At 36.1% G+C, this 14,091-nt stretch overlaps 1 protein-coding gene across 1 annotated transcript; it reads left to right on the forward strand.

Moving 5' to 3' along the window:
* Positions 1–5,032: 5,032 nt before the first annotated feature.
* On the forward strand, positions 5,033–8,893 carry LOC125676025 (uncharacterized). Its single transcript, XM_048913950.2, has 4 exons — positions 5,033–5,425; positions 5,790–5,902; positions 6,690–8,251; positions 8,685–8,893. The coding sequence occupies exons 1-4, from the start codon at positions 5,033–5,035 to the stop codon at positions 8,891–8,893; spliced, it is 2,277 nt and encodes a 758-aa protein (XP_048769907.2).
* Positions 8,894–14,091: the final 5,198 nt, after the last annotated feature.

Below are 14,091 nucleotides of genomic sequence, written 5' to 3' on the forward strand. Positions count from 1 at the left end.
AACAAGAGTGGAGATAGCTCATTTTTAACATGAAAGTTAGTGCAAGAGGATATATACTAATTCAAATATGATGATGAATTAGACTAACATATAAGCATGGATTTACATTTAGCAATTGTAGTGATTGTTTATTATACGTAAATCTAAAAAAAAAACAAAAAAACAAAAAAAACAAAAAAAAACAAAACCCAAGACTTTGTACATAGGTACATTAAACGTTGTACTCATCAACTTGTGTGTATTACACTTCTTGTGTAAAAGCTCATATTCATATTGCAAAGGAGACTCATCCGTTTGTCTGAATAAGACATAATACACATTGCTATTGTTTTAATTTTAAAAAACAGTTCTTTATATGAAAATGCTAATAACCTTAGCAAAAAACCATAAGATTCGAAGCTTGTGTAGGAGTTCTAATATGAAAAAAAAAAAAAAACGTAACAGAAGTGACTCGCAATAAATATGCAAGATTTACAACATGTAAATGTAGCTAAATAAGAATCCCAAACTAGGCACTGAAAAGTTACAAAAGTAATTTTCAAACGGTAATGTTCAAACCGCTGTTAGAAATAATGAAGAGGCATCTCACCAAAAAACTAAATGCATCTTTTTTATATGAAAAGATCGTTCAGCGAAAACAAAATGTGGGGACAGGGAACAACGACAGTACATCCATGCCCCTCCCCCTTCTTCATCATTTGTACGTTCGGAAATACATGTAGCATATGCATGTCATTGTCAATTGTTTGTTTGAAGTACAAAGAAATTGAAAACACGATTACTTTTCGTTGTATGTAGCGTGCTGTGGACCGCAAACCATTTCACATTCATGCTTGACACAATGGCAATGTTTATCTAACACTTGTTCTAAACATATGTATTTCAGCATACAGCCCTCGTAAAATCCACGCGGTGTTTTGAATACTTGAAACCGGGGTATTGTCTTCCATAATATAATATAATATAATGTTGTACCTTTTATCTTTTCCTTGCCCCAAGACTATAATTTTTAGTCTCATTTTTGAAACTAAATCACGAAATCAAATTTGATAGTATAGCGTTTGTAGATGTGCATGGTGATAGTCATTTTGTCTCCACATGCATGCACGCGCGCGCACGTGCACTGCAATTTTGGTACAAAAATTGGAAAATCAGAATATTAAGGGGATCGATATGAAACCTAAATAGGATGGTAGTATATCATTTGTAGATATGAAAAATGATTAGTAATTTTGTCTGCACGTGCACGCATGCGCGTGCATTACAAAATTTGTACACTAACTTTGGAATCAGTCTAACTTTTTTGTTGTTCATTGAAATGGCTTGATATTCATATCATAGGTAGATATTGAGACCCTTAACTGATTTGCATGGTCAAAATTACCAATTTGCACGCGCATGCACGTGCGCTTCATTTTGATTGGATAGTACTAAAACGTTTGTAACTATCTTATTGATGAAGCGAATGAGATGATATTCACAGCATACGTAGACAATATGTGTATCTATATATTGGTGTAACAAAAAATGCCAACGCACACGCGCATGCGCGTGCGACGTTTTTCAAATGTTCGATTTTTAAAGGACGATAACGTTTTTGTTTTTCATCAAATTCTATTGATATTAGGGTTTTAGATGTGTTTTGGTACTCCTTACAAATTGCTGTGGTTAGAATTACTGCTCAGCACGTGCATGCACGTGTGCTGAATTCTGATTGGACGATTTTAAATTCGCTATAACTTCCTTATATTTGGTGGAAACGTTATGAAATTCATGCTGTGGGTATATGATACAAATGCCTATTGAATGACATCAACAAAAATTCGGAATCATACACGCGTGCGCGTGTACGCACGTGCAACTCTTTCTTTCATTTCTTGGTACTGAAATTACCATATTAAACGTACTACATGTAATTAAAGGCTAAAATAAAATGATTTTTTGCTATAGATTCACAAGGACATCACATTTTATTTGGGGGAGGTTTGGGGAACATATGTAACGGTCCCCGTTACAATTAGAACTAGTTTTTTACTGTGTTGCACACATTTTTGCTGCGTCGGACAAACATTTTACTGAGTCGGAACAGCAGCCAAAACAGAAGTGGAAAACCCTCCTGACTCGTGTACAGCTTAATGACGTGGCTTCTATTTATAGATTGCACCATACAAATTGATTTTCCTGGCCTCTAAGCGCCATGCGAAGGTCACAATGCAAAGGCACCCTAGCTAAAACGGTTTCATATACATATTCTTATTCAATTTTAGATTTTGAATCACTTTAATTATTACAGACGCAGATTCAAATGGTAATTTTAACTGAAGAATGACCTGCATCTGTGTCTCACTTTCCCCAAGAATGAGAACAAAAATATCACCCTTTTTATACATATTTTATTCACTGTTCAATTATGGTTTGGGGGTGTTTTACATATCATGTTGTTGGTACGGTGTATGCTAAATGGAAATAAGTACATAGAAATACTGGACAACAATGTATGGCAAATTGTGACGAAACATTTTGGCAGAGAACCTTTCTTATTCCAGGATGACAATGAACCTTGTCATTGGTCAGGGTTAGTATAAAATGGAAAAGGCAAAATGAATTTCCTCAGCTTTCCTGGCCTGCACAGTCTCCAGACTTACGTCCAATAGAAAACATTTGGCTTATCATGAGAAACAAAACATGAGTATTGCAAACGGTAGAACATACGCTAAGTGACAGTCAATCTGTAAGCATACATGTATAATGCACTATTGATACCACACACAATCGGAATTTAAAGCATGTCATGGCGCACGAATCTATCTAAGATGTGAACTAATTATCTATTTCACTGAGAGGGAGGTTGTAATATCTGCATCCATAGTGTGAAAATGTCCAGGAAAGAATTTGACCTACTTTTAGTCTTAGCGTAAGTCATGGTGCACCAATCAAGTTGACATGTGCACTGATTATGTATTTCTCTGAGAGAGAGATTGTGACAAAATTTCAGTGCAATACCTGTAAACATAACGCAAAAAAATCTTAAGAAATGCTTGACCTATTTTAGTCCTAAAGTGCACCAATACAGCTGAAATGCAAAGTGAACTTATATTCGTCCGAGAGGAACCGTGTGACTAAATTCCAGGGCATTATCTGTATTCGTTACAAAAAAGTTCGAAAAACTGTTTGACCTACATTTAGCCATAACGCTGTACATGCATCCCTTACGAAAGAAAGTCCGGAAAAGGTGATCTTGGACTGACATGCAGCTGAAATGCAAATTGAATTTGTATTCCTCTGAGAGGAAGCTTGTGAGTAAATTTCAGGGCTATATCTATATCCGTAATAAATAAAAAAAAGTCCGGAAAACTGTTTGACCTACTTTTAACCATAAAGTAGGTCACGGTGCGCCAATCCAATTGAAAAGCAAACTCATTCTTACGCTTCTTAAGAGAGAATTAGTTATAAACTTTCAATGTTGTACGGGAAAAAGTCCGGAAAACATGATCTCGGACAGCCAGCTACAATGTAGGTAGACTGACGGATGGCCACACGTCCCGTATGGTGACGGGCGGATAGTAAAAACTAGACTATTTGGTGCTTAACTTTGAAGATATGAAGGCTGAATTGCTGTGTGCCGGATTTGACACTCCATTATTTTACGTTCGGAAACTGTATGCAAGCCTCCCACGCAAATGCAGACAGGTGTGGATTCAAAAGGGAGATATAACAATATATACATATAATATTGATCATAATCCACAGCACAGATGAGGCGAGTTTCAAGTTTTTATTGACGGCCATAAAGTTGACTCGTTTATGGAATATTATATAAATATATATATGTATATATTAAAGGAAATAAAATAAACAGTACACAAAGTTAAAATTTTAACGCAAGCGCTTTTATTTCATAATCCTCAGGCGTTACATTTAAAACAGTTTTAAAATTATATATATATATATATATATATATATATATATATATATATATATATATATAAACATTGTATTCTTTAAGTTTTCCCATCATTTGTAATATGAAAACAAACAAGAGTATCACATAAAAAGATAGGTATACGAAGAAATTTTTTTTAAAAGAAGTAAAATCAAACCTTTAAAAAGGGTTTAGAAAACCAATATGATTTACCTAGGAAAAGTATGCCAAGTGGGACAGCTCCTCGCACTAAATTAATGACATTTGAAGACATATCATAAAATAAGGCCACGGGCTATTATCGTCTAGCCACATCAAAGCTTTAATGCGTTGTGCACTGTAAAAACAAAATCAAGGCTTGTAATTATTTGCTTTTTGACATACTACATGGACAAACATTCTTACATGATGATATCGTAAATAAATTTCCTTGAGTAGTTTCTGAAAACATGTATCCAGAAACGTAACAATTATTTTGATTACTGGACATTTTTTGTTCTTGAAGTACCGGACATGATTTTGCTTTATTCTGGAAATATTTTATTTTTTAAACACATGTTATCATGGCTTGGAATTTATTTCATGATAATGTTTGACTTCGGATTACAATGAAATTTGGGCGTAATTTAAAACAAAAAAAAAACCGTTTTCTTATGAAACGAAGTGTTCAGAGAATAAAGTCCATTTGATAAAACATTACTACATGTATTGTGAAATCGAGGTTAGATATGATTTCTATGATGGATTCTACGTTAAAAACTGTCCCTGGCCGATTGAGTTATTCATTATGACAGGGGGTTGTAAAATGGATCTAAACCTGTCGCCCATCATATATGGGTCAAACTCGGGAGAAATTCGGAAGGCTTACCGGCAGAATATTCTTTCTGATCAATGGCTGATTTATGAATGCTGATTTCTGTCTTTCGAAAACGTGCTGTAAAGAATATCTGTGACAGTATATATAATTTGTATACCATGTCCCTTAATACTAGACATGGTTTTATTTAGACGTTATAACGTGATATGAAACGCGAACAGCAAATTTCATGATGTCATCTTGACATTGATCTAGAAGCAAAAATCAACCTCTAGTAATCGTAAAACATAAAAATGTATGTTTTAATATTATTTTCTGGAATTCTGGCATTTCGCTTGGGATATTCAATGATTGAAGAAATGACGACGCCCGGCGATGTGGAGGACTGTTTTAATAGTTACTACAGAAAGACGGATGTACAACGCAGCATTGGCGCCAAAATTTACTGGAAATGTATGCAAAGAGCAGCATGCAACCGAGCCATGTTGAATCAGGGTAGCAATATGACTGCGGAGGAGACACATTTCATTGAAAGTTTTCTCCCCCCTCCACAGGTGTTTTTTGGGGACGGGATAGATGTTTTTCATCCTAATTCTGAGCACAGATGGAGGAAGGAGTACCGAATGATGACGGAAAAGGAGAGGCACGCTTACCACCATGCCGTCAATATGTTAAAACGACTTCGGGTAATTATGCCAAATATCTACTCCTCATCCCAATATTCCATGCCTTATTTGTTTAAGTATTGGTGACCAAAGAAGTTAAAGTGCTTAAAGCAAAATATGATACATTAGATAGGTAGAAACTGAATTACAGCAACAGTAATGAAAGTTTTCTAACTACTTCATGACGATATAGACAGTATAATCAATTGTATTAATAAAATGAGGATTCATATAATATAATCAATTTCATGAACAAATTGGCTGGTATATTGTCTGTGACTATGATGGAAACCATCGGACAGACACCAAGCTTCTCTGTATTTTCCGAAATTGTTCTTTCAAAAGCAAAAATGATTAAGGTAATATAATTGATTTTTTTTTTCAGCTAGGTAAATCCAACAGATATGACGTCATAGCGGCTCTCCATGAAGGCGCCATTATAAATTCTGCACATGAAGGACCAAACTTCATGGGTTGGCATAGAATTTACCTCATAGTGTGCGTAAAATTTGTTTTTTGTTGAATAATTTATCCAAGTACATATTTTCTATGACAGAATATATCAAAATATTCTATGTTCCTTTCTGTCAGAGCTCAATTCTGTTAAGTACCGTCAGGACACAAAACATAAAAAATATTGGGAGGTTCTGCACTCTGTGCAGTTTTGGTTACCAATGCCAGGATTTCGGTCTGTTTTCTATATGTAAATCTTTTGTTTGGCAGATGTTAGACATCAAACTTATGTCAAAGTTGACCTGCGCCATTATTTGGAAAACGCATTATACTGAAAACATATATAATATTTGATATACTAATAGATAGATAGATAGTTTAAAGAGCCCAAAAAGTGGTTACCTAACGTGTCGGTGCTATTTCATCCTAATATTGGAGATGGTTTCTTGAAGCCCAACTCCTCGGAGGCCACAAGCAACTAAAGTAGCAACTGATTAAGTGACTAGTGCACAAATTCTCGAAGTAGAATCCAGTGCGATATCCGACTCTATTTTAAGTTTATTACGCATGCAACTTTAGAGCAAGAACTGGAAAAGGATTGATGTTTTCTGCCGGGCGGTAGGGGGTTAGTTACAAATTATGCTGGTACAAATGTTAACATAAGATTTTCGGTGTTTCGCGATGCAGTTACTGAGTGTAACACAATGTGTATTTTACATGTAGAGACATATTGAAATGATTCAGAAGTACTTATCGAAAGACAATTACATGTCAATGTTTTCAATGTACATTTACACCTACAACACATGTAACAATTTGGTACTCATTTCAGGTTTGAAAACGCGCTAAGACAGATAGTACCGGGTGTCACGATCCCATATTTTGCCGGTGATTTTGATGAACCATTGAGAGACTCAACGCAATCTGTATTGTTCTGCGAAAAATTCTTCGGAAACGGAAATGGTGTGGTGACATCAGGACCTTATGCAAACTGGTCAACTCCATCCGGGCCACTTGTTCGTAACTACGGCGACGACGGGGAATTATGGACAACCGAGGGAATACAAAGAATTCTGAATAAAACAAGGAACGCTGAAATCATTGCACCGAACGCGGAGGAGGAGGATAATCTAGAGGATCAACATGGCGGGATTCACAACTGGATAGGGGGAGGAAACGGACAGATTGCTGAGCTAGAAACTTCCTCTCAAGATCCCGTGTTTTTCAGTCTCCATGCTTACGTGGATTATATTTGGGAAAAGTTCAGAGAGAGACAAGCTAGTTTTGGAATTGACCCTGCAAAAGATTACCCCAAGGATTACGGCGAACCGGTGCATCATCCGTTGAGACTTACAGGATTCGCCACATTGAGGAATATTGACGGCTATTCTCATGGCCTTGCATCTTTGGTTAGTTACAAACCAAAACCTACTTGTACCAAACAAATGCCGCATTGCGGATCACCGTACTTACGATGTGATACAAAAAGCAATCCTCCGAGATGCATATCGAAAACTATAGCAAGCCTTTCTAGACAGAGCAATTCCGACGACGAAGAGTGCAACACAACAGCAACAGACAATGCTGTTCAGAACCGCTTCAGTTGCGACGGAACTCAAGATATTAGACAGTGGGTGTACATTCCCGTGGAAATCATATGTGTACGTCCACCCGAGAAGAAAATGTACAAGTCTTACCCTGTCTTTAATGGAAACCTGTACCGACGCGGTGATATCTACGCACCCAAAACGTATGGAATGGAAGATGTACTTAAAACCGATCGCTTAGCAAAATATTCGCGATGCAGGGATGAGACAGACAGAAATGCGGGTCGTGTTACAATTCAGTCACGTGGTCTAAATTATAAAGGTATATATGCTGAATTTGCACTTATGGATACAAGGTTAGCAATGTCCAATTCAATGGCATATATAGCTGTTAAAAATCCTGACAATGGTGTATCAGAAGTTATGCTGTCTGCTCGCGATTCATGCGGCAGGATTTGTAAAGCATACTGCAAAAACAACGCACCTGGAAGTTCGGAGTACAGACCCTGCAATGGCGTCATAAGAGTGACATCACGGACACCAAAATTATATGGAAGACATTATGGTGAAAACGTCTACGAAATGTGGAATCTACCGCTTGGTGAAAATTGTCCATCAATCAAAAAGACCGAAGTCTCCATTAAATTTTTTTGTGACTTTAAAAATGACTGGCCTTGGCAGAGTGAGCTTGTGTTACAGCGAAAGTTGATGGGTCACTCAAGATCACCAATGCAAAATATGCCAAATCAGCAGATGATTATGCCATCAATGGTGCGAGGAATTGTGCATGAAAATCGCATACCACATTTACAGCAAGAATTTATCAGGGATAATCGAAAAATGCCTGGTATGTTTCTACTTTTCTTATTGATGCGTGAATTCTTATGACTATTTGAGTTATTACAGTAAAGGAATATTCCAACTAATGATTTCTTAGTGGTACAAAACAGATTGACATTCAAGGAAATCAAAGTTTATAGAAAATAGAGTACTTCAGTATGAAGGATTTATGTTTATATGTAATGCATTCTATTACATGTGACCAAAATCAGGAACTATTGAATACCAGGTCCTTTGTAACAGCAGATATCCATCCGTGATTGAAAACTTTTAAAAAGTTAAAATCCTTAAAAAATACGACAACTTTGTAACACATTATGTTTTGAGACTAAGTTCGAATTTTCATCGCCCTTCAAAAGGGTTCTCTCGCAACTATATGCTATTCTGTAATTATTTGTAAATAAACCAATCTGACCATTTCTTAATGTTTTCTTTCGCAGGATGTTTCTTGGGACATAATTGTGTTGTGGCTGGACGCTGTAAGCCTTGTCTAAATGGTGAGAAACTCCAGTGTCTAAACACACACATTAATTTTGCCGTGTGCAACAATGGTGCGTATGTGATTCGACGCTGCATAGGACGATCTCATATCAAAGGTCAATCGCTTGTGTGTGTAGGTGACATGTACAGAAAACAGTTTTTGTACTGATGACGTCATTTTATCTGTACGATAACGAGATCTTCAAAGAAGCATACCGGTTATTTTCAGTCCCTTTACATATAACGTTGGTGTGAAGAAGATCACAATGCATAAAATGATGAGTGTTCAATGTCATCTATGACTTGTTCAAAGCAATTGTTTTTCCGAGTTAAATGTCATTTATGACTTGTTCAAAGTAATTGTTTTTCCGAGCATTATTAGTGATCTGACGTACTTAAATACGCAATTTCCGAGTTGCCATGTAGTTGTTTCCCTTTGTTGAACTCTTTCGTACGGTGAGATGCAAAATATATTTTCATCCACATGTGATAAGTACAAATGCTTATTTGCTGAAAGGATGATTACCAGTTTCTATGCAAACACTCGAACTGAAATGAAATTGAACTTTGGCATGTTTATGGGTATTTAAGAATAGAATAGCTCAAACGAAACTTGAAATTCAATATGAAAGGTGAAGATAACGAACAGCGATCAATCTCATAACTCCTATAAGCAATACAAATAGAGAGTTGGGCAAATACAGACCTCTGGCTATACCAGAGGTGGGGTCAGATGCCTAGGAGGAGTAAGTATCCCCTGTTGACCGGTCACACCCGCATTGAGCAATAAATATTGATCAAATAAATGTCTTTCTTTGTTAAAAGTATCAATCGTGTCGAAGAAGAAATGAATAATCATTACATATTTCAATGAACGGCCTAATTCAAACAATGTCTTCTTCATATGATCAGTTTTATGTATACCGCCAGCCATTATAAACACAATACACGTACATGTATTCATAACATTCATTGTCATCCACATAACCAGTCTATAATGTCTGCACAACCCTGTACCCATTCAAGCGTTTAATAGAATACTGAATGTACCTCCATCATTGAAGAGCTGATATCTCGAAAACTGCGTATTCGGTACACCGTAATATAGAAGTCTTGTTAGGTCTCGTTGAAGTAAAATTCCTCTGTCTCCCTATCGCTACGTAAATATTGGTCAATGACTGAGCGCGTCTAACATGAACCATGTTGGAAAAACAAAGTAGTATTTGCCCCCATTTTCGTAAACTATATGTTGAACGGAACAAGTGAATCATGTTTTAAATGTAATGCTATTTTTCATGCGAGATTGTATATGTGCTCATTCCAATACACATCTAAAATTCCTATTGTACATGTATATTGATATTTTTTGTAATCGATGTATGAAAAATCAGTTTGTGTACTACGTGCAATACATATCTTATATTAAAACACCCATCTCTCTTTTCACACATATACCCGGTAGACAATATTATCATTTTATTAAGTGCAGCAGACAAAACTTTGATTCTGCATCATAAGAAGAAATGCGCCTTTTCAGAAGGAAAATTCGAATACGTCATTGTTTCATGGGAGATTGTATATGTGTTCGTCATTTATTTGAATTTGATGAGCAGCAGAATGATCTTATCGAACCTCCCTCTGCAGACACTTTATGACCGAGATGATTGCTCTGTTAACGTGCATTGTTTGTATTTTGAATCTACATGGTGGCGGTGCAGTACGGGGTTGGTCCTATTAGTATGTTGTGAAGTGTTATACGGTAACAGTAGCCCCCCCCCCCCCCCTTAATTCTATGAAATGTTGAATGATGCAGGTCAGATGAAATAATGTTTCCTTATTATTAGTCAATTTGTTTTTGTTTTTGGCAAAACGAACATGTCTGTTGGCAATTCAAGGAAATCGGAATAATTACATAACAATTTGTTTTTTAAATAAGAGAAAGATAATTTCAAGAATCGTTAAGTACAACGTGCATCTCAATATTGAATCAATCCATGTTTGACACCACTAGTTATTCAACCCAACTGCATTTATTAATATAGGTGATTTTCATCAAAACTTCACATTATTTCCGTTAAAAAGGTTACAAGTGGGTTATTAGCTTTGACTATTTTTTGCATTGTGATTGTTAGCTGTTAGTGTAACTGTGCTATGAGAGTATTTATAATTGAACCAAAAATGTAATAAATGAATGCAAGTGATATTCAATTGCTGTTGCTATTAATTCTAAACTGAACTGCTAGATCATATTTTGTACTGCTCAAAATTACACTGTATTTAAGAAAGATTCATCAATGTGTTAAAAAGAGGACTAATTGAGTTTTATATTAAACTCTCTCTCTCTCTCTCTCTCTCTCTCTCTCTCTCTCATGACATTTGACTTTGTATGTTAGCTACATTGTATAATTGAGTGGTATCTAAGAAAAAAAAATCAGCATACATTTACACATGATTTGCATAATAAAGAAATAATGTCAATGTATAATGATTATATGGGCATCACATATGTAAATATATTGGTGTTACATATATACATATAATATAATTATATGGGTGTCTTATGGTGTATACCTGACCAGTGTAACTGTTAATCAAATAACGACCTGAATGACACATATTTCGTTGCCGATCTGTGACCTTTTTCACCTTTGTCTGGCAAGTGCGTCCACATCGAGACTTGTACCATAATAATAAGCATTAGCGACGATAAGAATCGGGAATAAAAAGAAAACATATGTGTTTTATATTGAAATAATGTGGGTTAATTTCGGAAGAACATAGTACAGGTATCTCGTGGTATTTCCTATGCAATCGTGCATTTTTTTCTAATATTCTACGGGTATAAAAGGTAAAGTCATGTTTGTAAAGAAAGAGTTACTCGATCATTCGGAAAGAAAATATTTAACCCCTACACCAATTACAAGTTATGGGCTGTTACATGATCTTCGTATCTGAACCTGTTCAAAACAAAATATTTACATTTCCAATGTCTCTTAATAAGTTGTAATGATAGCCATTTCCTCGTGAATGCGTTGCAGTTGTGGACAATGCGAGTATGAATCTTGATAAATATAGTACATCTACTTTAACAGCTGGGAACCCGAGAAAAATTAGATGAAAGTAGAATGTAAAGGTAAAAAATAAACTTCATATGAAGTATACCCAAGCTTGAAGCGTTGCAGTTCATACCCTCATGTATATTTGTAAAACATGGTCATTTGATAAAAATATTGAAGGGGCATGGGCACGGTTTTTGATAGTTTGATTGTCCTTTTTTGTTATAAGAATAAAGATTTTTCATACATAAGTGCATTAAAAATATTTCTACAAAGGATGCACATATCCGACTCACAATCCCGTGTTTGTAAACACAGTGCTTATCTATATGCAGAATAGAACTTATGCGAATTTCAGAGGCGCTTGGCGTGTGGTGGTAAGAACATTAATATTTCTACAAAGTATGTCAAAAACATTCAACATTTCGACATAGGTTAATGATAATTTATTGTAAGGTATGTGTACAAATAAAAATCTAAAAAATTTCGTTGTAAAAGCTTTTTTTTTTTTAACCGAAGCCATTGACATTTCCGCCATGTTGATAGCAGTCACTGACATGAACAGAGATCGTGCCTTGTTTTTGAAAATAAAGCTTAGATGTCTCAAATTCAACTTTTCGTCAGTTTTTGAAATTTGAGTCTGTTGTTATGTGTTACATATATCCAGTACTTACATACGATTATTTAAATACTCCACCGCCGTGGTCTAGAGCGTTCGCCCTGCATGCGGAAGGCCGGGGTTCGAATCCCCGCCGCGACAGACTTAAGTCGTTAAAACAGGTAGGGACAGTTTCATCAGTCAAACGCTCGGCATCAGGCCGTAAGCGCCGAGCAAAGGCCTAAATATGAAGCCCTTCACCGGTCTTGGTGACGTCTCCATATGAGTGAAAAATTTTCAAAAGAGAAATAAAACAAGATACAATCGATCAATCAATTTAGATATCTTAATTTTTTTTTAACCAAAATCGTGTCCATGCCCCTTTAACAAGGTCTTTGACTTTTCGTGTGAGGAATGTCTCCTTAGAAACTCCATTACGTCTTCATTTATCCTAAGATTATCTTTTTATGCATTTCCTCCAGACAGATCGTAGAGCAGGGATTTGTTTCTTCAATCGATCACTGACTATTTGATCACGTTTAATTCTGATGTATATTCAATGAAGTGGCAAAACATATTCCTCTGTGTTTTGAGACCTATAGAAACTGCACGTCAAAATACCATGTCATGGCAAACAGCTGACGGTCATGAAATTCAAATATCTCATCCAAATTGGATATAACTCATCTTTGAAAGCCTCATTAGAACCTTAATGGGATACTCTGCATCTTTTTTGATAAAGATAATCAATTTAGGTGATATAAAGGACTACTTATCTTAAAAACCTCAGAGAATCCTATACGCCGTCCCCCCTATATTAGGGTCTCTTATGTTGGATAATATTTTAGTAGTGTTCTGATGTAGGGTCAGAGCCAAACTACTTTCACAAGAAATTTCATGTAACGACCAACACGTTAGTGTTTCAACTTTCAGACTTATTAACGTATCTTTGTACTAATTGAAAGATATTGCACCATATTCAGAGACAGTGGCTACATATTACATGGCCATTTCATACTCCAAAGTTTCTACAGTCAGTATCAAACTTTAATGACTAAAATAATTTCTAAACATTAATGATATTTCCTATGTTTAATATTGGTCAAAACGTAGATGGGATTCGTTATAAAAACGTATGTATAAGGCTAGTCGCACAACGTTCATTATGTGCAATAGTGATATTTTCCTTTGCACTCATGTATTACAGTGGCGGATTTAAGGGGGGTTGGGGAGGGTCGGAGCCCCCCCTCTCTTCTCTTTTTTTTTTACCACACCCGAACGGCAAATGATCTACCCGTCTTATTTTGAATCAACAAGTCAAGTTCATTCTTTTTGTTTAAATTCTATAAAGGGTGTGGTGACTATAAATGAAAGGAAGAAGAAACAAGAATTTCAGTCGAAAATGCATTAAAATGAACCATTTTCAATCTATCTTTTTAAAAAAGGGGTTAACCCCCTCCCATGCCCCCCCCCCCTTTCGGCCCTCAACCCCCACCCCGCAAGTAAGGTCTAGATCAGCCACTGCATTAGCACTTTGGGGATCTAGGTTAGAATAAATTCTCAGTATACCCCTTGCTTATCGTAAGAGGCGACCAAATGGGACGGTCTTTCGGATGAGACCGCAAAAACCGGGGCCCCGTTTCACAGCAGGTGACATCTCCATACGAGTGAAAATTCTCGAGCGGGACGGTAAACAATATACAACCAACCAAC

This window comes from Ostrea edulis, chromosome 1 (assembly GCF_947568905.1).
Source record: "Ostrea edulis chromosome 1, xbOstEdul1.1, whole genome shotgun sequence".
In the NCBI taxonomy this organism is placed as follows: domain Eukaryota; kingdom Metazoa; phylum Mollusca; class Bivalvia; order Ostreida; family Ostreidae; genus Ostrea; species Ostrea edulis.